This window comes from Lingula anatina, chromosome 3 (genome assembly GCF_051362555.1).
Source record: "Lingula anatina isolate TDL-2025a chromosome 3, LinAna3.0, whole genome shotgun sequence".
In the NCBI taxonomy this organism is placed as follows: Eukaryota; Metazoa; Brachiopoda; class Lingulata; order Lingulida; family Lingulidae; genus Lingula; species Lingula anatina.
In genome coordinates, this window is record NC_141769.1 from 3,087,197 (window position 1) to 3,114,714 (window position 27,518).

Consider the following 27,518-nt stretch of genomic DNA (forward strand, 5'->3'; position numbering starts at 1 on the left):
TTTTCATACATTCTTTCTGCTTTGAGTCAGTGATGTCACCGCTTGTTAAGAAATCTTGTAACATAATCACAGCATTCCCTTCTGCAGCAGAATAACAACTACCATGGACCTCTGCATGCTGTGACAGCACATTCAGAAACAATGTCTTCTCCACTGCTGACAGGGCTTTGGTAGTATGGGTTTGGTAAATTTGATGGAGCACTTCTTGAGATGTGGTTTTATCCTTGGCTAAGATTTTTATACATTCTGACTGCTCTGAGTCAGTGGTGTCATTGCTTGTTAAAAAATATTGCAACAATATAACAGCATTTCCTTTTGCAACTGTGTCAAACCTGTACCACCGGTATCTGCAGTGGATCTCTGCATACTGTGACAGCACATCCAGAAACAATGTCCTCTCTACTGCTGACAGGGTTCTGGATTTGTGGGTTTGGTAAAGTTGTTTGAGCACTTCTTCAAATGTCCCCCTACCCTTGGCTATGATTTTCATACATTCTGACTGCTCTGAGGTGTCACTGTTTGTGTGTAGGTCCTGTCTCTGATATAGATGTAACAATAGACAATAGGCAGCAAGACCAACTCCTCTACCACTGAAATGTTTAACCAGGTCAAAGACTAAATTTTTCAGTGTATCTCTCCCCTCTTCATTGGGAAGCATTTTGATTTGTTGAAGAACGAGCTTCAGCAAAGTTTGATTTCTAGCAAGTATTTTCAGAATTTTTGTCTTTTTCTCATTCTTACGAAGTTGCTTGATAAAGATTTCTGCAATGGCTAGCCAGGTTTTGAGTTCTGTTTTGGGTGTTTGTGACAGAAGTTTCCAGTTTTCACTTAAATGTAATGTATTATCACCTTCAGCATTATGTAACAGTTCCAACAGCTCTGTTTTTAGAAGACTGGCAAAAGCTTTATGTTTTGGGGAGGCAAGATTAAAAATATTTTGCTTCAAATTTCTGCACACTTTAGCATTTTCATTTGAATCACAGCCTACACAAAGAAGAATGGAAGCAAGTTTCTTCTGCTCAACTTTGTCTAGTTTTGTAAATAGTTCAGGAAAAAGTTCAAGCAATTTGACAATGTCTTCCACATGCCTCTTGTCTGCTGGAATGGTTTCTGACAAAAGCAAAGACTGGAGTTTCACTACACTGACTGATTCTTCATTTTCACGATTTTCAGAATTCATGGACTCTGTAGCTTCATCAACTTCACTGCCATGATGAAGGACTTCTACATAACTACGTGTATTTACCTCTCCATTTTTTATTGGTGCTTGCTGGGTCTTATCAATTTGGTGCTTTTTTTCATCTAAAAAAAGGAATTATATTTTGTCATCCATCACATGTGCAAAAATAAAATTTTTAATCCCATGTTAAATTCAGAAAACAATAGTATGATCTTTTGTATCAGCATGTTTGAGTCTCTAATCTTTATACAAAACTAGTTTAATTTGGTACTAGGCACTTTCATACAGATTTTGGGATATTTTGAACATTTTACCTTTCGATTTATCTTTTGTCATTCCGAGATATATTTCATTGCTGTCTGAGTCATTGCCACTACCATTGCCCTCTCCAGAGTCGTATTTCTCGTAGTCTTTATAATTAGCATCAGAAGACAAGGTGTCACATACCACTGGTCTTTGAATAAGTTCATGACACACTGGGAGACCTTCCATTGTTAGTAGATCAACCACAGTCTCTGTAAGTAATGTAGATGGCTATAAAAAAATTAGTTGCAGACGTTTCATGTATAAAACTGAAAAATATAATTAATGTGTATACTAATAATAGTTTTTCCCAAGTCGCAATTGATGACATAGTGTTTGATTTTGTATATAATAAAAATAAATAGCCAAAATGAAAGAAAAAACTATCACTAAAAGAATTCAGAGTACATAAAGTGATACACTCTGGGACATGTGTAACTGTTTAGTTTATATATTTCTGAATAATTGAAAAATCAGTTATATTTAACCGAAGTGTATTTCTCACCAGCAAATGTTTGTTGATGCATCATGTACAAAGCAGTAAGCAGATGTGCTGTGATTTGTTCAACAGGTTGGTCATAGTTCCTCTCTAGGAAACTTTCTAAGCATTCTAAACACTGTGCTTCTTCTTCATTAGGGTGCTGGGACACAATGGCTTGTGTATCTTCCGCAGTAAACTTTAAATGTAAAGCTAACTCCTTCCAAGTGCATGACACACGGGTTGATATGTGTGCAAATATGGATCCCCAAACTTCACACTAAAATATTAAAAAATACTTGTGAGAAAAGTGGTCAGTGTAGGAAGATATGATTGTACACTCAAGATACTTAATACATGATTTTCTTGCAAAGGATTAAATATTTTATTAAGATGATTTGGCTTTTCAACTATAAAAAATTGAAAATTGAAATTTTAACAATAAAAAAATGTTTAATTTGATTCCTATATATAAATTACCATTGCAGAAGTTTCTTTTTCTGACTTCATGATGTGGTAACTCTTTTGATAATGTACTGTTCCAAGTTCCACTTTAATATTTTGCCCAATAGTCAGTGGCCTCTCTTGCTTTATTTGACTGCCAGATGTAGAGGGCAATTCTATATTGGTTTGGGTTTCTGGTTCTCCTACAAGAAAGGATTGATAGTTGATATATTGGAAAGTGCATTTTTGTCATACTGATTATAAAAACATGAATGTTATCAAATATATATCACCTTATTGGTGATTGTTAAAATGTATGTTTATTCTGAATTTTCATTTGTTATTGTTTAGTATTCCAATTAACTTTAAAATATTAGTTTATTCATTACAAAGTTCCTAAGTGATATACTTGTAGAAAAGCTAATACAAAGATAATTATTTTTAGTATTCTAATTAATTTTAGAATATTGGTTTATTCAGTACAAAGTTCCTTAGTGATATACTTGTAGAAAAGCTAATACAAAGAAAATTATTTTTCAGATCTTAGCTACAGTGTGCATCTAAGAATTAAATTAGTTGTAGTTAATTTTTTTTAGTTATTAAATAACCTACATTGCATTATTATAAAAAATACTGTTTTCTGAAGACTGCTCAAAATGTACATGCTTATAGATGCAGGTAGCCTGTCGCTTTGAGAGCAAAATATACCTGGTTTTGTGAAGAAATCCCAGGCTGTAGCCAACTCTTGTTCACAAATGTATACATCCATATACAGCTCTTCTCCCTCCATCTCTTCAAGTTCTTGGGTGATGTACTCATTTGTCAGAAACTTAGATAAATCCCCAGACTTGTACTCTGTCCAGAAACTTTGTAACTTCTCTGCAGCATCAAACATTAACACACACTCCACACAACCTTCAATGAGCTTGATTAAATGTGCCCCTCTTTTGATGAAAGAGTCAGCTGCCCTTTTGAATTGAGCCAGGTCTTGAAGCATTTCTCTTGTAAAACACTTGTCTGCCTTTTTGGCTATCTCTTTTGTTTCCCAGTACTTGACATGCATTTTAGCATGAAGAACTGAATTAAATTTAACTGTTACTTGTATGAATGACATATTATATATATTTACTATTGGTGTTTGACTTTGATAAAATGTGTAGTTATAGAAGAAAACTTTTACATCCATTTTTCTTAAGGATGGGAATTGGGGGAGGGGGGCAGAGATTTGGTTATCTTCTGACTGACCAAGATAAACCAACATGTTGCATACATTTTTCAATAAAAAGTTTATTTTGAAGTCTTTTCATTTCATATCCTTATTTTACAATATGCAGCCACATAGCTCTCGCAGCAAGCTTTTTCTTCAACAAAATGGCACTGTAGTCACAAGGACCCACTTCATGAATGCTCTTAAACACTACCTCCTAGCTGTAGGGATGAATACCAATTTAACAAAGGGTTAGCTACACCCTACACACAAGTCACCAAATTCCATTTACCTCACCCCACTATTCAAATGTTCAGTCTCAAACTCAGTTAGTGTTAGTTACTTTATCGCATTGTGAACAATTAAAAATAGAAATGTAGCAACTGTGTGGACTAGGTAAATATATGTATGTATGTAGCAAATTCAGCTTCAAACCTCCATCCATTTCTGAGATACAAGCAATCCTATATAAAATGGGACAAGTGAACCAAGTGTCAAGCCTCCTCAAACAATTATGTTTCAGATATACAGAAGGCAACTACAACCCTCTTATATGTACAGCCAGCTCATGTGGCTCCATTGCCCACAGCTACAGAACTTTGCTTTGTGAATAAATTGCCTTACACTGTCACCCCAACTCTCACCACGACTCTTGTCCTCTCCACAGAACAAATTATTTGGGTGGTGGGGAAAGTTCACTGAAATGGACATCCTTCCATGGCGACTTTATAAAATTGATAACCTAACTCAAGTATCTATCTCAGTATTTTCTCAATTTATCGCACCGCTCAGTAGTTAAGGTGTTCCAGGTCAGGCAATTCAGCGTGACTCCTGCTCTCACCACCAACACCAACCAATTATTGAACTGAGAAAATAAACTCTTTCTCTCCTTCCATATAGCAACTATATATATCTGGATATCTTTGGTAAAAAGGCATATGAAGAATTTGAGAAACATCTCTGTTGATGCTCAAGGGGGCTATCAGACCATGTTGTCTACACATGTTCATTTGCAGTGGAGTTTTAGTATTAGGGTATAAAGATCAGGATAAGAAAGCCTATTAAGTGCTGTATCTCCTTACATAACTATTACTGTATAAAATAAGGATATTAAATGAAAGCTGTTAAAATATGCTTTATATTGATATGCAACTTGTATATCTACCGGTAGTTACATCTTTGTCACTTATAACTTCTTAAAAGAAGATAGCCACCTCCCCTATACATATCCTTAAGAATATATACCGTACTTGTAAATGATCTTGTTATAATTGTTTGCTATCACAGATATCCAATTTTTAAGTAAAAACTTTTGAAAAAAAAAAAGAAAAAGAAACTTGTACCATTTCCCTTGTGGATGTTTTTCTTGTCATCCTTTGAAGCATTCTCTTGTTTGATCTTTAAAGGCTTATTGAGCTTCATGGCTATGTTCTCCATCTCTTCTAGTGTTTTTGTTAGCTCTTCATCACTGTCAGATTGTTCATATCGCCGTTTTCTTATTTTGCTGCAATTGCGAAAAATCTTGTAGCTGAGGGAACTTCTCTCTGGAAATGAAGATTACATTACAAGTCATCTATATATATTTTCTGAACTGAGAAAATTCAGTGTTGCTCAATTTGATATTTGTCAATATCATTATTTAAAGATGAAATGAACTGTGTAAGATTTTTTTTGCAAAAAAAAAAAAAGAAAAGAAAGAAAAACAAGGCAGCAAAGCTGTCAAATGTACAGACAAAGAACAGAAAATAAAGATGCAAATAAGTGAAAAATTAAATTTTCACAAAAAACTGTTAAATTGCCAGAAAAACTTACCAAACAGACTGCGTTGCCTATTGAAGCTGTATTTTAGTCCCATGTTTCTTTCCTATAAGTTTGAGAACAGTAAGTGACATGATTTCACTTAAATGGTCATCATAGGAGCAGTGCCCAAAATAGGGGTTTCTTCAAATTTTGATACAACATTAAATAATGTTTAACAGCATAATGACAATCAAATGTTATTAATAAAATATTAGTAACATGGACATTCAGAAAATGTGACAAGCAAAAGTCTTCAAGATCATGGAACTTTAAAGTCACACCTTGAAAATGCCAATATGTGAAAAATTAAATTTTCACAAAAAACTGTTTAACTGCAAAAAAAAAAAAAAAAAAAAAAAAAAAAAAAAAAAAATACAAAACAGACTGCATTGCCTACTGAAGCTGTATTTTAGTCCCATGTTTCTTTCCTGTAAGTTTGAGAACAGTAAGTGACATGATTTTCCTTAAATGGTCATCATGGAAGCAGTGCCCAAAATAGGGGTTTCTTCAAATTTTGATGCAATATTACATAATGTTTAACAGCTTAATGACCATCAATTTTTAATTATAAAATATTTGTATCACAGATATTCAGAAAATGTGACTAGCAAAGGTCTTCAGGCCCATGGAACTTCAAAGTCACGCCTTGAAAATGCCAAAATGCCAAAAGTCAGCACTGTTCTGAAATGGGTTTATTTCCATTTTTAACACTTTTTTAACATAAAACAAAATAAACATTTTATTGCCATTTTTTTATGACCAACTAAAAAAATTGATGAGATGGGAAAAGTATCAATAGAACAGTGTTTAATGTCCAATTTCCTCCATTCTGAGATTCTGAACATAGTGGATGATTGAATCTGACAAACTGCAATGATATGAGTTTATTTCCATTTTTGACACTTTATTACACAATACATGATAACAAGATTACCATGTTTTTTACATAATCAACTAACAATGTTGTAAAGATGCAGGAAATATCAAACAAACACTTTTAGGCATCTTATTAGTTAAATAATGAGACTGTTAACATGCTTAAGAATTGAATCTGAGGAAATGTGAAAAAAACAGTATAACTTCTAAAATAAAGGCCCGATTATGCTGATTTTCAAACTCAACCTGCGTTTTAGTAAGATTGACCACTCCTGTGAGTATAATTACAATTGGCCAATCCGTTTTTCTTATATTGTGTTATCAGTGTTGCATTTATATTGAAAATAGTGAAAAAACAGCATAAATTCCCTCAAAATAGCCCAATCATGCTGATTTTTGAACTTGACCTGCGTATTATGAATATTCATCAGTTCTGTAAGTTTCAAGTCAAAAGGTAAAATGGTTTTCCACTTATCGTGTTATCGGTGCTGCATATATGCTGAAAAAAGTGAAAAAACAGCATAAATTACCTAAAAGTGACCCGATCATGCTGATTTTCGAACTTGACCTGCGTATTATGAATATTCATCAGTTCTGTAAGTTTCAAGTCAAAAGGTAAAATGGTTTTCCACTTATCGTGTTATCGGTGCTGCATATATGCTGAAAAAAGTGAAAAAACAGCATTAATTACCTAAAAGTGACCCGATCATGCTGATTTTCGAACTTGACCTGCGTATTATGAATATTCATCAGTTCTGTAAGTTTCAAGTCAAAAGGTAAAATGGTTTTCCACTTATCGTGTTATCGGTGCTGCATATATGCTGAAAAAAGTGAAAAAACAGCATAAATTACCTAAAAGTGACCCGATCATGCTGATTTTCGAACTTGACCTGCGTATTATGAATATTCATCAGTTCTGCAAGTTTCAAGTCAAAAGGTAAAATGGTTTTCCACTTATCGTGTTATCGGTAAAAGTGCACGGCGACGGCGACGACGGCGACGACAGACGCAGATGATGGCTATATGTACAGACACATCTGTGTCTATACATAAAAACATGCTTAACAAAATTTCCTGTGGTATATGGTATTTTTTTACAACTAACTAACCATTTATGTTCATTTCTTGACACTGACCATAATGCTGTAATGATCCAAGGAACTTAAATTGCCTGTAACCTACATTTAAGAGTGGGTTGTACAAAGTCCAACATTGACTTTCAGCTCAGTCTTCAGGTTGTACGTGATTCAAATCTTTGTTGGAATGGTTGACAGGAAGCAAGGTTCATCAGAGAGTATGAGATGAGACTTATTTTGGACACATTAAATAATGGCAATTATCTTTTAAAAACAAAAATTTATATACTGACAGTCAAGAAAATGCATCATTTATTTATCAAATAATATTTTAAGTTCCTTTGGCGCATTAAGAAAATAGCAGTTTTCATGTGAAATATGTCCTATTATTCAGTCACACAAGGTGAAATAAAGGTCAGAAAAGATCATTAAAATGCAAGGTCACATGATCAAATCTTTTTGGTACCGCCCAGCCTCCAGCATCCCCAGGGCCCACAGTCGCTCTTCTAGTGTCAGACCTGTGTAATAACCAGACAGTGGTTATACACTTGTTCTTAGAGTTACCTTTTCACCAATAAGTCAACTGAGACAGGCAGGTATAGTTTTCGGTTACATAGTTTATTCAAGCACCTGAAGACTCAGGTCTCTTCTAACATATCTATAACTATCTCTAACTCTCTCAGTCTGTAAGTCTCCCAGTCTCTGTGGCTCAGTCACTGCCTTTATACTCTATCTTAATTTGCATTTCAAATTAGCTTTCATAACTGTCATGAAACATGCCATGCCTATGTACATTAACTTAATTGTAGATACATTTAAATTAAACCTTGATTTGCATTTTAAATGAACTTCTCTTAAACTGCCATGCAACATGTCATGTCTAAGTATATTTGAATAATTAAAACGTACAAATATATACATATCTGATGTATGCAAATTTAGAAGACTCAGTTCTAATTAACGGATCACTACACCTGGCATCGCTGAACTTTTTTATCGTGTGTCATACTGGATTTGGTGACTACTTTAAATAGGCTTATGTAATCACCATATATTGAACCTGGTTAATTCACACAAATCAGGAGACAGGAAAAACATGATTTTGTAACAGGTGATCACAAAATCACTGAAGCGGAAATTTTAAACATCCGAGTGGTCAGCCCACTCTCTTATGACCAAACAAGTGCATTTGTACTCGTTTATATGGTTGGAATGGATTCTAGGTAAAAAAGTACAAGAGAGTTTTCTGATGCGTTTTCATTGACTGTCAGTATATTTTTTGTTCTCAGATAAGTTCAACATAAAAGGATTAAAGTAATTAAAATAAACATCAGTTTAAAATTTTACACTTTGTTACTCTATTAACTTTTTTTTTTATCTGCAAAAAATTACCTTCACTAATGACACTTTGTTCCAATGGACACGTGTCACACTGTGTTTCACAAGATTCAGGATCTGAGGCAATACCATCTAATTTTAAGATACATGATGAAAAAAAAAAAGGAGAAATGTTTATTGGTATAGCTCATATGAAATGCCATAACATTTATCTGAAATCTTAAATGATATAAAATTCTTACAGAGAAAAAGTACTTTGAATGGGATTGTGATGATTATGTTAACCCCAATTTTATATGTATACCAAGACCAAGAAATCATTACCATTTACATGTAACATAGTTCAAATGAGTGAATAACACATACCTTCACATTTAATTCTCTTGGCACTGCTTTTGGATCCTGAATTTATGAAAATAAGGTAAGATGATAATTATTTGTCATATTGATACACAGTATAAAATGAAAATCTCTGTTATCTATCATCAAACTGAATTTGTACATCATTATTATAATTTTGTGATAATTAGTTTTTATTTGCAAGATTTCATGTTTTATTTACAAGAAACAGGAAAAGAGCAGTGGGCTGTATTGGGGGGGCATGTCTTTTCATCTTTCTTCTTTGTGACAGCCATGCGTGATATAACAACTAACCATTACTACTAATAATAATAATTAATTGTCATATTTGTACATAAAAACATTAATAAATTGATATGATCTGTCATCTTGCCCACCCCGCCCAGCATTTTTCTCAGCCTAGGGCCATGTGTATGTACACTCTTGGATTTGAGCATGTGCCATTTCCAATAAACAGACTGCCCTTCCCCCCTCCCTCTCCTCCCCCCCCTTCCGGACCAGTATGGTTCTGCTTTTCATCATCTGACTATAGATGAAGCTTGTCACTGAGTTTATTAGGCCTTATAAACAAAATAACCCACAGATTTATCCCCATATTTATTACCTAAACTGCAATTTCATGGTTCCATAATAAAAAGATTACTTCTTGTGAGCACAGCAAGTTATGAAAACCATATTAATTATAAATACTCATCATGAATTTCACCTTCAGGTATGTGTTTTTAATTTTTCAATTTTATGCCTGACTGCAAGCATGTATTCAAGACACTTGTTCTTTAAGTCATCTACTGTAACTAATTAACACCAACCTTGCATGTCTTTTTTTCTTTTTTTCCTGGTCCTTTTTCCTAATCGCTGAATGCACTTTTCAGCGTCCTTAATGGTATCACATAATCTGGGGCATTCAGCTCTCTTGAGCAGCTTCTTCAGGGCATCATAATTTCCCAGAGAGATGATTTCTACTTCTTCTAGGCGATTGAGAAGTGCCAGCTTGTCATTTTCTTCAGATACACTAGCCCCTAATGGCTTCCTTAGATGTTGTTTGATATTTTTAAAGTTATCAGTTGTAAGCTCATCTTTTATTCTTGTGAGCATGGTGTCATGTACTTCTTGTGGACTTTCACACTTGCCATATAATCCAGTACTGTCAGTGGTAAGGTAATCCATGTCTGGTCAATTAGATGACTGCAAGAGAGAATGCTAATTGGTTGATATGTGACCTCTTATACTCATAGGTGGAATGAAAATTACAAGTGTCTTGTACACATTTCCACACATAATTTGACTGTTGCCCTATGTGCTGGAAAAAACACCTTCAATTTCATAAACAAAAAAATCCCCTTTCTATGTTTAAGGCATGACTTGTTTGCTCAACTGGCACATTGGTCCTTCAGTTGCTTCAGGTGTGAAACATCAACAATGCATTGAGACATGTATCACAGGGGACACTTTGGTCTGATTTACTTCTCCAGCATGTAACACAACAGCAGTGATATGTATTCCAGAGAACAACTACAAACTGACTTTTCTCCACATTTATTTCTCTGGCTGAGAGATCTGGAGTCTCCTAAGACAGCAGGGACAATCCAGCTATCGGTTCAACTGACCAAACTCACTCCGAGCTCTGATCTCCAATCTCTCTGTCTCTTATACAAAGTTCTTCTCCTTATATACTAATACACACAAGATACATTACAGTGATTCTTAAAACAAGTCAGAGATATTGAAGCCAATTAACAGAATTAAGACATATTACTAGAGACCTTAAACATAATTAAAGTCAGACTGCTTTAAACTCTAACTTGGGGATGAAGCCGTAAATAAAGTTATTCAATCCTTTTAAAACATAAAACATCCTATAAAACTTGGTTACACTTCTTTCCAACGAATAAAATACATTAACAGATTCATGTAATATCATTATTACAGAGACATCTGAACAATCGTTACCAAATGTTGATTTAATTTGATTTAAATGTGGAAGTTTCTAAAATGAAGTTTGGACGTGACACATGCTTTGTTTGTTTTTAGATATTTATGTAAAATTTTAAGCCAATGTTAGGTATGTAAGCATATGCAAAAGATATTTAGATTCAGAAGAGCTGGACTGGTATGGTTATAAGTAAATGCATTTAATAGACCAGTAATTTTACTACTCTATGATGTTTTACCTTAAATTTTTATTGATTTTGTTAGGTTTGACTTGTCTGCAAACCAATGCCAATAAAACAAATTTCTTCCTTCATTGCGGGAGGTGGGGCAAAATGATGCTATTAATGTCTCTGAATCCAGTAAATACAGTTCATGTCACCCCATTTTATTATCACCATTAACTAATAAATGCATTAATATTTGGCTCTGCCATTATCTCCATACATTTTTATTAGTTAATTATTAGTTTGGATAACACCTGGTCTCAAACAGGTTTTGTTACATTCAACAATTATAGCTGTAAACAATGGAAGTTAACCCACCTTGCTTTTTGCCTCTCCTTTTACAGGTGAATTTTAATAAACTCTGTAACAGTTTGGTCAAATTTTATGCCAATTCACCATCTCTGGGTCCTCCAGAAAGTGTCTGAATATTTTTACTTAAATATGTGATTTTTATAACAATTTAACCAGGCAAAATGTTGTAAAATCACTACTTTCTATTTCTTCAAAGTGGAAATTCCTGTTACTATTTATAGCACATGACATTTCAGCACCCAATGCTCACCCAGTGGGGATACAATATACCATGACCTGTTTGCGATTGTTGTTGTAGGATAGTCATGCGTTTTGATTACCATAGTTTGATTACCGACAATTGTTTGGGTGAGGAAGATTGGAATTTGACAGCTATCATAAACCATTACAGCATGATTGATAACAATTAAAATAACATATTAATACCTGTATGTACCTTTTGTCTGTGTGACACTGAAAAGTCAATATGGCATTTTGTTTGCTATTTTTATTTAGACAACCAAAGCAACAACAAAGGCTTTGTCAGTTAGTCTGTTAGTTTTATTTGTTTAACCATTGAGTGTTTTGAGTCTCCACAAAATCCAGTGTCAAATACATTTTTTATCAGTGCTGTTTTGGCACTACGTTTCATGACAAAGATGCGGGCAAAAACCTAAGGTGTTACAAATTACTCTTTCAATTATAGGTCAGACCGGGATACTAGTAGTTTATACTGAATTCAAATATCTGTTGAGTCCTACAGCACTGTTTCTGCTAGTTTTATTTAACTTGGAGTGTATATAAATTGTGCTCATGTATTACCCTCAAAGTGTGCTCTAATTTTTTACAAAAAATTAATTGAGTACTTTTTTACATTTAGAAGATAAACTTTCCGTTTACCCTTAACCTTTGTATCTTAATTGGGGGTTGGGGGAAGGAGGACTGATGAGGTAATTAATTCTGAAAACTCATGTGTTTGTGGTATTTATTATGAGTTATCTATCAATATATGCTCAAGAATTTGTTCATATATAGATAATTAAAATTTTCATTTGAATCAAGTTGGTCAAATAGTATATAATTGGTTGTGGAAAAATGAAGGGAAATCTGTCTAAAATAGATAAAAAAAGCTAAAATAAGCTTAAGCTAAAAAATTTTTTTTTTCAAAATGCCATGTCTTCTTAACTTGGATGTATGAAAATTTATTTTCTGTTTTTCAATAGAAATTAAAATTTCATTGTATGTTTATAATTTTATATTCTTTTTTTTTTTACTAGCCCAGAAGAATCAGCGCAGTGTCCATTGCAGAAAGAGTAGCTAATGAGAGGTCAGAAAACCTTGGTGTGAGTTGTGGCTACAGCGTTAGATTTGAATCTGTGCTGCCACGACCATATGGTGCCATCTTATACTGTACTGTTGGTAAGATATTTAACTTTACTTGCTTAAAACACATGTATTCATAATTTTCTTAAAGTTAACTTAGAAAGACAGCTGCTGTTTTGATGAAATATGGTCTACTATTTAAAGTGTATTATGATCATGACATGTATTGTGTGATGATTACTTATAAATTAAATTTGTAAAAATCTGAAAATTGCTATTAGAGTGGATGTTTAGTATTAAAGAAATATAAAGGCGTTGAAGAGAGCATATTATTATGGAATTTTTAATGCAGTCACTTTATTTCAAGGCACATTGCTGAGGAAACTGGAGAATGGTTTGCGAGGCGTTTCCCATGTTATTGTGGATGAAGTACATGAAAGGGATCTCAATGTAAGGAATGCTACGTATCAAAATCTCTTCACATATTTTTATTGAATTAACTTCTATCAGGATCAATGTGAAAGAGAGAACTCAATTTTAAAACTAAATCTATTTTTTACTTTACATCTCACCTTCATTTTAAAAATTGAGTGTATTAAGCAAATAGTAATGTTATATTTTACTAAATCCAAAAAAATAAAATAAAATGTGTGTATTATTATGTCATTGTGTAGTTATTAGTATTTCCCATTTTACTTGGTTTTATGTTTTTTTTTAATGGTAGAAATTAATTTTGCATTATCATATTTAAAACAATAATTAAGTGTAAAATGTCTGTTTGCAGACTGATTTCTTGATGGTGATGTTACGAGACATGGTCCATGTTTACAAAGATCTCCGCATCGTCATTATGTCTGCCACTGTGGACACAACCTTATTCACTGACTACTTTGGCTCAGTGGAAGTTGTAGAAGTTCATGGCAGACTGTTCCCTGTTCAAGGTATTGAGGCTGTAGTCTTGGGGTTACTTGAAAACATTATCAGATACTGTGTTAAGTTTGTGGATTTTGTAGCAGTAAACATTTTCTATTATTATTACTTCTTGTTTCCTATTTTACTGATGTTGATGCATGCACCCCCCACTACACACACACACACACACACACACACACACACACACACACACACACACACACACACACACACATCAGATTAGTCTAAAAATTACTGTCTACATGTAAAATAAAGTTGAATAAATATCGAACCATCACAATTTCCTGATGCATATATAAACATTATTATTGAAAATACATTATGAGGAAGATACAGGTTATGGAACATATTTATGATGAACTATTATGATGATTACAGACTATTACTTGGAAGATTGTGTCCAGATGTTGAACTTTATTCCTCCACCTTCCAACAAGAAGAAGCGGGACAAAGATGACATTGCGGATGAAGAAGGGGAGAAAGAGGTAGTCATTGGTTATAGTTTTATCCATTTATTTTCCGTAAAAATGTCAAACCTATTAATTCATCATTTGTTTTAATTGTTACGTTTTAGTCTATGTTGTTATGTTATCTTAAGTTATGTTTTATGCTATGCTATATGTAAGCATATATTGCTATACTATATCCTTCTACTACTTAGGAAAATTGCAATATGATGATTTCATCAGATTATAATGACACAACTAGAAGAGCCATGGCCATGCTGAGTGAGAAAGAGATGTCATTTGAACTTATTGAGGTGAGTATGATTCTAGTTACAAAGATAATTTTAGTTGAAAGAAAATTTTGTAAAGCAAATGAAAAAAAATTAAGCCAGTAACGATAATTGATCATTTTCCTACTGTAAACAGCAGTGTGTGTGAATGTCTGTCACAGTGTGTGTGTGTGTGTGTGTGAATGTCTGTCACAGTGTGTGTGTGTGTGTGTGTGTGTGTGTGAATGTCTGTCACAGTGTGTGTGTGTGTGTGTGTGTGTGTGTGTGTGTGTGTGTGTGTGAATGTCTGTCACAGTGTGTGTGTGTGTGTGTGTGTGTGTGTGAATGTCTGTCACAGTGTGTGTGTGTGTGTGTGTGTGTGTGTGTGTGTGTGTGTGTGTGTGTGTGAATGTCTGTCACAGTGTGTGTGTGTGTTGGAGCTAAATAGTCTAAAGCAGCCAAGTATTCAACCTTAAGGTTGAAACTCATTTGTTTCTTATTCTAATTTTTATACTGCCATTAAATCTTTGCCAATTATAAAAGTTCGCATTACCATGGGAACAGTAGATGCTGATAGAATGCCAAATTTATATGCATTGCAGGTATTGTGTATTATATTATTATAATATCGACAATTATGATATATTCCAGGCACTTTGCAAGTATATCAAGAACCTTGGTATCCCTGGTGCCATCTTGATATTTCTCCCAGGGTGGAACCTGATATTTGCCTTACACAGACACCTGTCAGAGCACCCAGAGTTTGGTAAGAGAACAAACAGCAAACATATTTGATTGAAAAAAATTATTGACCTTATCGTGGAGTAGTATAGTATGAGTATTTTTATTGTTAATACTTAGATATTGAAGATGATGAGGCAGCCATTTAATGAAGATGTTTGTTTAAACTACTTTGATAACACTGAAGTGTATTTTACACAGAATATTTATATGACACTGCAGGGGCGGATCCAGAGATATTTTCTGAGAGTCTTCCAAATTATCTTTGTTGATCCATCCTCCATTTTTGACCGTCTTCCAACAGAAAAAAAAATAGATACCTGTCAATGTAAACTTGAAAATCTGACCGTCTTCCGGAAGACCCAGAAGACGGCCTAAATCCGCCCCTGCACTGTATGTTTGAATTATTTCAGTAAAATGCAGAAATGTCCCTTCTGTTTAGTTTTTTCTATACATTTTAACTTTTCAAAGTAAAAACTATTATATTTACATCAGTTGGTTTACACATAAAAGTTTGTCTTTCAGGTGGCCCTGCATATCGTCTGCTTCCACTTCATTCCCAAATCCCAAGGGAAGACCAACACAAGGTTTTTGAGCCAGTACCTGAAGGTGTTACAAAGGTAGGGGTAGTTGAATACAAATAGATGTGTTTTATTTTGTTTATCTGCTTGTGCTTATGTAGAATTGTGAATTGCATAATAGGAGTCTTTAAATTTAAGTAATTTGACATATTATGATATTTATTATATAACTCACCATTATAGAACAATTACGTTTTCAATATATGTCCATCAGCATTGTTTGGTCTGGATTAATGTAGCTAATATTTTCACTTATTTCAGATCATTCTGTCCCTTAACATTGCTATATAAATGTTAAGTTTGGATTAGTGTATCAAAATATTCTCACTTGTTTCAGATCTGTCACCATGCATCATAAATTATAAGCTGTAAGAATTGTGAATTTTGATATGAAATAAGTCTTTGAAGTATATTTTATATACCTCAGCATTATAAAAAATTTCAATATATATCCATTGGCCATGTGAAGTTTGGATTAGTGTAGCAAAATATTCTCACTTATTTCAGATCATTCTGTCCACCAACATTGCTGAGACCAGTATCACTATCAATGATGTTGTTTATGTCATTGACTCTTGCAAGTAAGCTAGTGACAGTAGAATAAAGTATGAAAAAAGTAATGAATTATAATTTAAAAATTAAGCATGATTTATTTTCAAATGATGAAATGTTGAAAAGGCAAAGAGAGGTGTAATATTCAAATAAATTTGATTATGGCTTTAGCATTTGTAATATAAATTTGGATCACTGGCAGAAAAATACAACAAATTTCACATTGATTTAGTATAAAATATTTCATTCTAGAGACAAAATGTAGTTCTGATTTGTCTCCAGTGACCTGCAATGATCACTTTTTTTCAATTCAAAATGTCCTTAACTTTGTCAAAAATGTGCCAGCTAACATCTCATACTAATGATCTGTTATTTCCAGAGCCAAAATGAAGCTGTTTACATCCCATAATAACATGACCAACTATGCCACTGTGTGGGCCTCCAAGACAAACCTAGAACAAAGGAGGGGGAGGGCAGGACGTGTAAGACCAGGGTTCTGCTTCCACTTGTGTAGTAGAGCCAGATATGAAAGGTATGGGATAGACAAAGAGATTAGTTGTACAACTATCAAAGTAATTAAGACATTCTGTGAATGATTGACAGTTTAACAGTTTTTCTCATTTGATACTTGAAATTGCTTTTTGGGATATTTTCATAGATGAGATCATATTGTATGGCATTAAGTAATATATCATTGATTAATTAATATATGAATTATAAAAAATAAAAGCTGTTCATTTAAATTAATTTTATTTGTTTTAATTGTGTTTCGCAAAAGTAGTATAAAAGCATCTAAAGCTTTTTGAAAATTTGATGACCATTTTGCCAAATTTAGATTAGAACAGCACACAACCCCTGAGATTTTCCGTACACCACTTCATGAATTGGCACTGAGCATCAAGTTACTGAGGCTTGGAGAGATTGGTCCTTTCTTGGCCAAAGCTGTGGAACCACCACCTATTGATGCAGTCATTGAAGCTGAAGCCTTACTAAAAGGTTTGCTATGCTTGGGTCTACCTTTAGTAAACTGTCATGCTCGGTTTTTTTTTTTTTTTTTTTTTTTTTCACTTATTTATAATAACACAGGATTCCTATTCATATATTGTCTCAACATAAACAGTGTCATGTCAAATACTGAAACTAACTACTAAAAATACTGAAACTAACAACTAAAAAAGAAACATAATTTTTGTTGTTTCTTATAGGTTATCAAAAATGTTTTTGAAAACTCTGTATTTAATGTCTGAATTTTAGAGATGGGTGCCTTGGACAGGAACAATGAGTTGACCCCTCTTGGGAGAATCCTGGCCAAGTTGCCAATAGAGCCCAGACTGGGAAAGATGATCATTTATGGCTGTATCTTCTAGTAGGTCCACTTGTGTGTATGTGTGTGTGTGTGTGTGCATGCGTGCGTGTGTGTGTGTGCTTTTGTACAATTAAACGTGCCTGTGCACATGCATTTTATATATTGTTTTAATCTTTGATGGCTTTAAATTAATGATACTGATACATCTTGATGCATAATGCCATATTGCAGCTTTATCATTGATGTTAGCATTAATAACAGTATTGTCAATAATGTGGTTGTTTTCCTCACAGTACTGACAATAATGTGGTTGTTTTCCTCACAGTATTGACAATAATGTGGTTGTTTTCCTCACAGTGTTGACAATAATGTGGTTGTTTTCCTCACAGTACTGACTATAATGTGGTTGTTTTCCTCACAGTGTTGACAATAATGTGGTTGTTTTCTTCACAGTACTGACAATAATGTGGTTGTTTTCCTCACAGTGTTGACAATAATGTGGTTGTTTTCCTCACAGTACTGACAATAATGTGGTTGTTTTCTTCACATTACTGACAATAATGTGGTTGTTTATCCTCACAGTGTTGACAATAATGTGGTTGTTTTCCTCACAGTACTGACAATAATGTGGTTGTTTTCCTCACAGTACTGACAATAATGTGGTTGTTTTCCTCACAGTGTTGACAATAATGTGGTTGTTTTCCTCACAGTGTTGACAATAATGTGGTTGTTTTCCTCACAGTGTTGACAATAATGTGGTTGTTTTCCTCACAGTACTGACAATAATGTGGTTGTTTTCCTCACAGTGTTGACAATAATGTGGTTGTTTTCCTCACAGTACTGACAATAATGTGGTTGTTTTCCTCACAGTGTTGACAATAATGTGGTTGTTTTCCTCACAGTACTGACAATAATGTGGTTGTTTTCCTCACAGTACTGACAATAATGTGGTTTTCCTCAGTGTTGGTGATGCTGTGTGTACAATTGCTGCAAGCACAACATTCCCAGAACCATTTGTGACTCCAACTGATCGTAGACGACTTGGATGGATGCATAAAAACCTGGCAGGCACACGGTGCAGTGACCATGTGGCTCTCCTTAATGCATTTCAAGCTTGGGAAGAGGCCAGGTAGGCACAGGTCTCACAGAATAAATATTATATCTGTTATTATATTTTTAAAACATTGTATACATTTTGTCATTTAGATTGAGAACTAAAAGCAGAAATTAAGTCATTCATCTTTTATTACATTTTTATATCTTTCTTAGCATTTTATCATTTACACATTTTCTCAATTTTTGTAAATTGAATTTTCAAAAACAATAAAGCATAGTTATTTGTATTAGTTTATATATATGTAGTTGATTTCTAGTTAGATAGCCTAGTATGGGGACCATGATAATTTTTTTTATCAGGCGAGGTGGTGGCCAAGCTTTTAACTTTTAAACAGAAATATTCATAATACTTCACCAAGCCTCAATTATAAAATATAGGTTCACCCTTGGTTTCAGGTCTGGTGGTGAAAACAGTGAGTGGAACTTTTGTGAGCAGAAGAGTTTGTCCATGCCCACTCTAAGAATGACATGTGAGGCCAAGGTAATGTCACACAGCAGTCAGTTAATTAGCAGTATTCAAAGAGTAGTTTTTTGCATCTACTAAAAGATTTACCGAAAATCATTTCTAAGATCCTTTAATAACTGCTAGCAGGATCTAGCTAGCAGGATACTAAAAAAGTAAGGATCTTAACTACGAATATTTTCATTTTATAAATGTGCAGTATTTTTAAACATATGCTTATAATATAAGTTCAGGGCTTTGAATTTTATGACAGCTTAATTATCCTATTGACTGAAAGGATGATGTTAAATTTACTGTCCCACCACACCAAATAGCAATATTTTAAACCACATATGTTACACTAGGGTAGGTTGAGTATTTCATATGTTCTCTATATTTTTTTCTGTAATTTCCAGAACCAACTTCGTGATATCCTGGTGAATGCTGGGTTTCCAGAGGAAAGCCTCTACCCACAGATGTTCAACTCTTCAGGTCCAGACAGTAAATTAGATGTGGTAGGTGGCTATTAGAATTCTTATCATCATTATTTTTCCAACTCTTAATAGTGTCTTTGTCTGAAAAAGCTATTGGCAGAATGTGTAAGGCTTCAGAAACAGAAGTAGTTTGCAGAGGCTATCTTTTCTAAGAATTTAATTCTTGTTGTACTTATTATGCATCTGTTGCAATGTAATATTTTATCTTTCTCATCTGCCATACTTTTTATGGTGTCATGGATTTCATACTGACCCCAATTCAAACCTATATGTAACCTATACATTATTATAGATGAACAGGTACAGATTATGTTAGATATCACTCAGTGGCCAGGATGACAACACAGTTCAAAATTTCTTTCTTTGAGAACACTGCTATCAATTAACCTGTGTTTTCATGCCACATAGTATAAGATTATCCACATTATCAGGTGATATCCTTGCTGTGCCTGGGTCTTTACCCCAATGTATGTTACCACAAAGAGAAGAGAAAGGTTCTGACTACAGAGAGTAGAGCTGCTCTGATTCACAAGTCTTCAGTCAACTGCAGCAATAGAGAACAGACATTTCCAACACCTTTCTTTGTGTTTGGAGAAAAGGTACAGGGTATATTTCAAAATCAAAGACTCCATTGTATCTGCTACACAAATGCTGTGACATTTCCTTGTTTTGGTATAGGAATTAGTTATAGGTAACTGCTAGTAAATATTACAGTTACATTTTTTATAACACTTTATTTATAAAAACTATTTTAAATTTTTTTATTAATTTTTTGTTAATTACAAAGTAATCAATCCTCAAACATATACCAAGTCAGTTTATTCCACCAAATTTAACAAATTAAATGAATTATGATGCTGACAATTTATATCTTCCTTGAAATATTCTTTTATTTTAGATATGAATAATTTTTTATGAGAATAAAATTCTTGTCTTTGTTCTTATAGATCCGTACGCGAGCAGTGTCATGTAAACAGATGACCATGGTGTCTCCAATACAGCTTCTCATATTTGCTGCACGCTCTGTGAAGGCCGAAAATGGGATGATTATCCTGGATGGCTGGTATGTTTTATATGTAGAAATAGGATACAAAGTTATTAATATATTGTGTTATCCTGGATGGCTGGTATGTTTTTTAAAAATGTAGTCCTTTATATACAAAGTCCTAAATATAGTGTGTTCAGTTGTTAGAAATTGGTATTGGGACTATGTAATGTAAGCTCATAAATGGAACCATACCCATTTGAGATTGTGATTTATTTTATTATTAGCCAATACTTTACATAAACTACTATCAAAAGTTTGAAAGTAGTACTCATTTTCTACATCAAAAAGTCAAAGGTGGCAACTTGGAAATGGAAAAAAAGGATGAGATTTTAGAAATTAAGAAAATAACAGCACATGTACACATGTACATATAAGTGAAGTAAACCGCATTCAATCACTTTATTCAGACATTCACAATTTCCAGTCAAATTCCTTCCCTTCTTGTCATATGTCCACACACAGGTTAAATCTGAAGATGCCATTCAGCCAGGCAGCCAAGATAGTGGCCCTCCGTCCTGCCCTGGAGGCCCTGAATATCAGAGCTACCACAGATCCTGAGGGCACTGCACAACCCATGCCACTGGATGAGCAACTGATGCAGGTGTTCAGGGCGCTGTCCAGGCCAAATGCTGGCAGCTTTGGAGTGGAGAATAATTACTCTGGGAAAGAGACGGCAGCAGGGTGAGTGTTTTTCATTAGGGTTATAACATCTAGTAGATAATACATACATAATTCCATTTATGGAGCAGACAATAGTTATTTTGGAAAGAGATGGCAGCAGGGTGAGTGTTTCTGATAACTGTTATAATATCTAGTAATGTGTGGACTGATATACAAAGTACATAGTTCCATTTTAGATACATTGGGGATTTTTGATAAATACTATTTATGAAGAAATATATCAATGCTGGTGTGTTGATATTTCTAGCTTGACTGTAATGCCATCCCTCCTAACACACCGTCATACTGGTATATTGTATATGTGCTATCATTTTATATGTGTTTGGACCTCTGTCATTACTAGCCATGAATTTTTTTTTCATTTAGAAATTATTATTACTCCATTTTCATTTTATTTAAAAAGAAAACAAGTGGGAAAACAACAGAGAAGCAATTCAGCCTGACAAAACTTAAGAGTGCTTTCTGTTTCATATTTTTAGTAATGTATAAAAACTTAAAATGTATATGTTCAATGATTTTTTATTTTAGTTGGTTTAAATTCTGACCTCTTTTTTTTTCACAGTAGCCCAGGATTTGGCCCTCCACCTCCAAAAAGGTTCCACTTGGGTCCCGGAGGGGGACCTAGATTTGGAGGGGGGCCAAGATTTGGAGGTGGATTTGGTGGCCGAGGGGGAGGATTTGGAAGAGGTGGATTCCGAGGAGGAAGAGGCGGCTTTGGTGGAGGAAGAGGTGGATTTGGAGTTGGATTTCGTGGAGGAAGGGGTGGATTTAGGGGTGGATTCAACAGAGGAGAATTTTAATATTTTGAACATGGGTGTGAAAATATGTGAACTCTTTAATGTGAGAGAAACTGCCTGTTAATGGATATTTCAGTGGATATTTCAAATGTGTATTATGAAAAAGTTTTTCATAGTTTTAAACAATTCATAGGCAAATTTGTTCTTACACCTCATTTGATCAGAATAAAAAAAAAAATACAATAAAATAAGTCTGAGAAAGACTCAGTGACACCTAATTTCTCTCCAGAACTGTATAGGACCACCCTGTATATATCTGTACAATGCTGTACTCCTCATTTTTCATAAGCGTCAACTCTTTGGCCTGTCATGAGTTTTCATATGTTTAGATGTCTGCAGTATGTAACACTGGGAGCAAGTGTACAGTGTACATGTGCACATGTACAGAAAGCATTTTTATAAGTGTTACACCATACAGTCATGTTACCCAAAGGGTGTCCATCCTCCCTGAAAAATGTAATATTCTGTGTTGTAAAATGATTGTAATTTGCAGAATATGGCGATAACATTAACTTGATGTTTGCAATGTGGAACAATTTTACAGATACTTTTTTAAGTTATAGCTAGATAATTGAAATTATATTATTCCTATGGAGTGGTACATGTAGCAATAAAAGTGAAAAACAGGCCACCTTGTGTTTCTATTCCATATATATATAGTGAAACAACTGCAAATGTTACACAAGAAGAATTATATCCAAAATTATGTATGTAGAAGATAAGTTTTAAGGTAAGTTTCCCCCAATGAAAAGATCAAGTCATAAATTACCAATTATTGAAAATTGTATAATAAAGGATAATTGCTGATAGAAAATGCAACTTTGGGGAAAAAAACGTTATTTGTATGAGAAATAGCCTATATGAGAATTTAATTCTAATTTCACCATTTTGATTATCAGATTTTCACGAATGTGGAGTATGTGAAATTTGGCTTCTTTAAAAATCATAATAACATATTCCCACAAAGCACAACAGCTTACCAAATTTGACTCAGTGGTGATGACGGCAGCTATAATACTTTTCTACAAATCTTCTCTGAGGCACGAAATACACACACTGAGCGAAAAATATAAATGCCCCATGTAATACTTTACAAATTTTATCTGCATTGTTATGTTTATATTAAATCATACAAAGTGAACTTTGTTGTTCAATGTGCTATAGATAAAATTAAAATCATAACACAACATCAATTAATTTGGAGTTGCCCATTACACATTACATAAATAATTCACATGGAATGTTTGTATTTTTGCTTAGTTTATAATAATAATAAATCAATTCATTTGGAGTCGCCCATTACACATTACATAAATAATTCCCATGGAATGTTTGTATTTTTGCTCAGTTTATAATAATAATAAATCAATTCATTTGGAGTTGCCCATTACACATTACATAAATAATTCCCATGGAATGTTTGTATTTTTGCTCAGTTTATAATAATAATAAATCAATTAATTTGGAGTCACCCATTACACATTACATAAATAATTCCCATGGAATGTTTGTATTTTTCCTCAGTTTATATACAAATAAATTACATGCATGTATTCAATTCAATGACGTTGATTAACACAATTGTACAATTATTTAATTCAATTATGCTGAAAGGTCATTTTGAATATTAAAAAATTAATAACACTAAAATTTAAAATTAAATAAGATAAAAAAATTCTGAATTTGACAGCAAACCCATGTTACTTTTCTCAGAACTTCTGCGAAAAGAAGGTTCTTTAAGACTAGAATTTATGTGATTCTCAAAATGAAAGACTTTATGATGTCCTTAATATTTCTTGTCAACTTTATTTGTTGATATAGGGGTGAAATCTTTGAAAACTAAGAATATAGATTTTACTTATTTTCATGCTATTGCAACTGTTGCCGTGTAATGACTTTGGCAATATTTACCCCAAATGTGCCAAACTGTATTTTTGTTTAACCGGACTTGAATAGCAATTTGTTTTGTTAAAAGGCATTTGTAAATCTCCATTAATGCAAGATATTTTTACAAAAGTTTGTTTACTGGAATGTGCATTTTTATGTTATTTTTAAAATGGAGCAATAAGAATAATGTTTTAACACTTTTTTATGCTTAGTTCTAAAATTATAAAATGTGACAATTTGCCTAGAAGTTGAACAACAAGTGACATCTTTGTAAGAGACATTGCAAATCCAGAATGTTTCTAAGGTGAGATCTCTCTCTCTCTCTCTCTCTCAGCCTGATAGTGAACCAGAAACTAGAGTGTTTTCTTCTTACCAGACAAATAAGCAGATGTCTTTCACAAGCATTTACTTGTTTTCCAAGAGTTTTAAGATTGTCTAGAAGACCACGAGTTTGCTTTGTGAACTGTAGTTAAAAACAATCATAAAATATAGAGAGTCTATGAGTAAAGCATTCATTTTTACAGGCCACAGTGGAGCAAATAGGATCTGATTTACTAAGTGGTATGGAGCAGCAGAGGAAAATGGTATCCAAGTTTGTCTGTCTGTTTGTGTTTTCCTTTACCCATGTGTGATAGAACTGGCATTCATGTGTAACATTTGCATGCATTAATGACAGATACATGATGAAGTCATTTGTTCTCCATGTAAAAGCCACCATAACTGGACTTGTGATTCCCCTTTATAGCAATCCAAGCCAGCTAGGATTTTGAAGGCATTCTAAGTGCATGAATCACTACTTGTTGAACTTATCTGTATACAATTTAATCTTTTAGAAGATGATTTGACAGAAAGATGTTGCAAATAATACTCATAGTCATCGTTCTTTAGACTTGGTAGTCAGCCACCTTGTGACAGTTTGAAAATAGCATGAGAGTCTCGCCATATCCAGAAATTGACTTATCCAATGAATGGTGTATTTGGATAACCTGTGTTTTAGCATAGCCTAGCTTTGAGCTTTTTCTTTTTCCCAATATGTAACAGAGTTATTAGGCGAGCGACAGAAGGCCAAAATTTTCAGATTTAGTGTCCCCTTTATACACAGACGTGTATTATGTATCATTTGAAAGCTCACAGTCTGCTGGTCAAAGTTAGCCATGGTGTGGAAATGTTATGGGTAGTGTCCAAAATATAAGAATAAATGTTATTTACCCACTAAAACTAGTTACATATTAACTTTTGGTGGGAAAATCTTGGCTTGGAAGACTTCAGTTATAAATCATATAACTTTTACATAATGATACAACATAAATGTACTGAAATTCAGTGAACAACAACCCACTTTATTGTCAATGCTCATTACTACTCAGAATAAATGCTTATTGTGATTTTATAAATTTAAATGATCTACTCTTCTTTTGTCTAGATGATGAGAGAGAGAGGAGAACTGCCTGTCCATTCATACAAGGAGGAAATATTAAGAACAATTCATCGTAGTCCCGTGACTTTAATAAGAGGAGCCACTGGATGTGGTAAAACCACCCAGGTAAGGCATAATGATGTAGTAGATAGAGAGGGGTTGAAGGTGTCAACAGACACTTAATTTAACCATTTCGCCTGTTTAAAGTAGTCTAGATTAATGACTGCAGCACTTTAGGTTTTTTCAAATTGTTAACCCAAGACAGGTGTAACTTTAATACATTGATAAGAAATGACTGATTGAATAAAGCAAATATTAAATGCACCAATTTATCATCAATTCAGGTGAATTTTTATTTTCTTTTGGCTGATTTAAAAATCATGCATAGCAGATGCCTTATTAAGCAGAACTTGATATTTTGTTCAATTTGTCCCATAATGGAATTTCCTTTGCTAATATGTTAATTTTTGGGTTTCATTTTCATCCTCAGGTTCCGCAGTTCATCATTGATGAGTTTATAGAGGCAGGTAGAGGATCTCAGTGCAATGTTGTGATTACACAGGTGAGTTTATAGAGGCAGGTAGAGGATCTCAGTGCAATGTTGTGATTACACAGGTGAGTTTATAGAGGCAGGTAGAGGATCTCAGTGCAATGTTGTGATTACACAGGTGAGTTTATAGAGGCAGGTAGAGGATCTCAGTGCAATGTTGTGATTACACAGGTGAGTTTATAGAGGCAGGTAGAGGATCTCAGTGCAATGTTGTGATTACACAGGTGAGTTTATAGAGGCAGGTAGAGGATCTCAGTGCAATGTTGTGATTACACAGGTGAGTTTATAGAGGCAGGTAGAGGATCTCAGTGCAATGTTGTGATTACACAGGTGAGTTTATAGAGGCAGGTAGAGGATCTCAGTGCAATGTTGTGATTACACAGATGAGTTTACAGAGGCAGGTAGAGGATCTCAGTGCAATTTTGTGATTACACAGGTGAGATATGCTTTGAAAGTCCATATGCACCTTGTTCATCACACTGTATGTTTTTACTGGTAGATGACAATAAATGTGAATGAATGCCTGTAAATTTTTCAAACAAAACCAAGAATTCCATACAGTGTAACAGTGTGGATAGTCAAGATGAAAAAACTGCCAAAATATAGCAATTTGGAGTTTTCAAAGACATCGGTATTAAGGGCCTTTTCAGAATCAGTTGATCTGTAGACAAACTAGTCTGTGGATCAAATATGGTGAGCAGTTGACACTGGATTCCCACCTCCCACTTGGACCAGTTAGTCTGCGGATCAACTGGTTCTGAACAGGCCCTAAGACTACAGCCTCAATCACTGTTCTCATGTTAGTAGGCTTGTTAAGGACCAAAAAATGGCCAAACGCTGCATTTTGTAGTACAAATGTCTAACTTGGCATAAATGTTCCTTGGGCCAAAAGAAAATTTTTTATGCTATGGATACATTAATTAGCATAAATTATGCAAATTAGGTGCCAAAATATATAATATTTCATATTTCCATTAATATTTGGCCTAGAAACATGTATAGATTATCAAACCTGACTAAATTAGGGACAAGGAACCCATTTTTGATCATTTGGAAGCAATTGGTGGCCATTTTGTGCCTCAAATCCAAGATGGCCGCCACCCGCCATTTTGAAAGTGGACATAATTTTGCTATTTTATGTTGAATTTTGAAGCGTTTGGTCTAACTATACTTGATATATATATCGATTCTTACTATTTTGGGGGTGCAAAAGTCATTTTTGATATTGTTATGGTGATAGTAGGTGATTTGAAGGAACAAAGGGGGTGTTTTAAGTGCCTACCAAGATATGTGTGAACGCTGCAAAACCATGGATATTAATAACCCGTATTCAAATATATGTCAATGCAATTTTTTGTTATATACCATCGCTATTGGACAATATTATTAGCAAAAAAAACCCTCATTTTTACCATTATGGAGGCCA

General features: G+C 33.9%; 2 protein-coding genes across 2 annotated transcripts in view; both read left to right on the top strand.

Moving 5' to 3' along the window:
• Window positions 1–27,518, top strand: part of LOC106161281 (ATP-dependent RNA helicase A protein) — a 75,792-nt gene that overhangs the window by 17,737 nt on the left and 30,537 nt on the right. The window contains exons 14-30 of the mRNA XM_087007679.1: window positions 12,787–12,928; window positions 13,200–13,282; window positions 13,617–13,773; window positions 14,144–14,250; window positions 14,427–14,525; window positions 15,132–15,246; window positions 15,747–15,841; window positions 16,310–16,383; window positions 16,734–16,886; window positions 17,190–17,350; window positions 17,609–17,720; window positions 18,622–18,789; window positions 19,173–19,257; window positions 19,635–19,733; window positions 20,144–20,311; window positions 20,660–20,775; window positions 21,223–21,441. Of these exons, the coding sequence (XP_086863805.1) occupies window positions 12,787–12,928; window positions 13,200–13,282; window positions 13,617–13,773; window positions 14,144–14,250; window positions 14,427–14,525; window positions 15,132–15,246; window positions 15,747–15,841; window positions 16,310–16,383; window positions 16,734–16,886; window positions 17,190–17,350; window positions 17,609–17,720; window positions 18,622–18,789; window positions 19,173–19,257; window positions 19,635–19,733; window positions 20,144–20,311; window positions 20,660–20,775; window positions 21,223–21,441 (2,153 nt within the window). The remainder of the gene's footprint in view (window positions 1–12,786; window positions 12,929–13,199; window positions 13,283–13,616; window positions 13,774–14,143; window positions 14,251–14,426; window positions 14,526–15,131; window positions 15,247–15,746; window positions 15,842–16,309; window positions 16,384–16,733; window positions 16,887–17,189; window positions 17,351–17,608; window positions 17,721–18,621; window positions 18,790–19,172; window positions 19,258–19,634; window positions 19,734–20,143; window positions 20,312–20,659; window positions 20,776–21,222; window positions 21,442–27,518) is intronic.
• LOC112041616 (ATP-dependent RNA helicase A protein) overlaps window positions 26,354–27,518 on the top strand; it is a 74,058-nt gene continuing 72,893 nt past the window's right edge. Inside the window, exon 1 of the mRNA XM_087007677.1 lies at window positions 26,354–26,422. The gene's annotated coding sequence lies outside the window, so the exon portion shown is untranslated. The remainder of the gene's footprint in view (window positions 26,423–27,518) is intronic.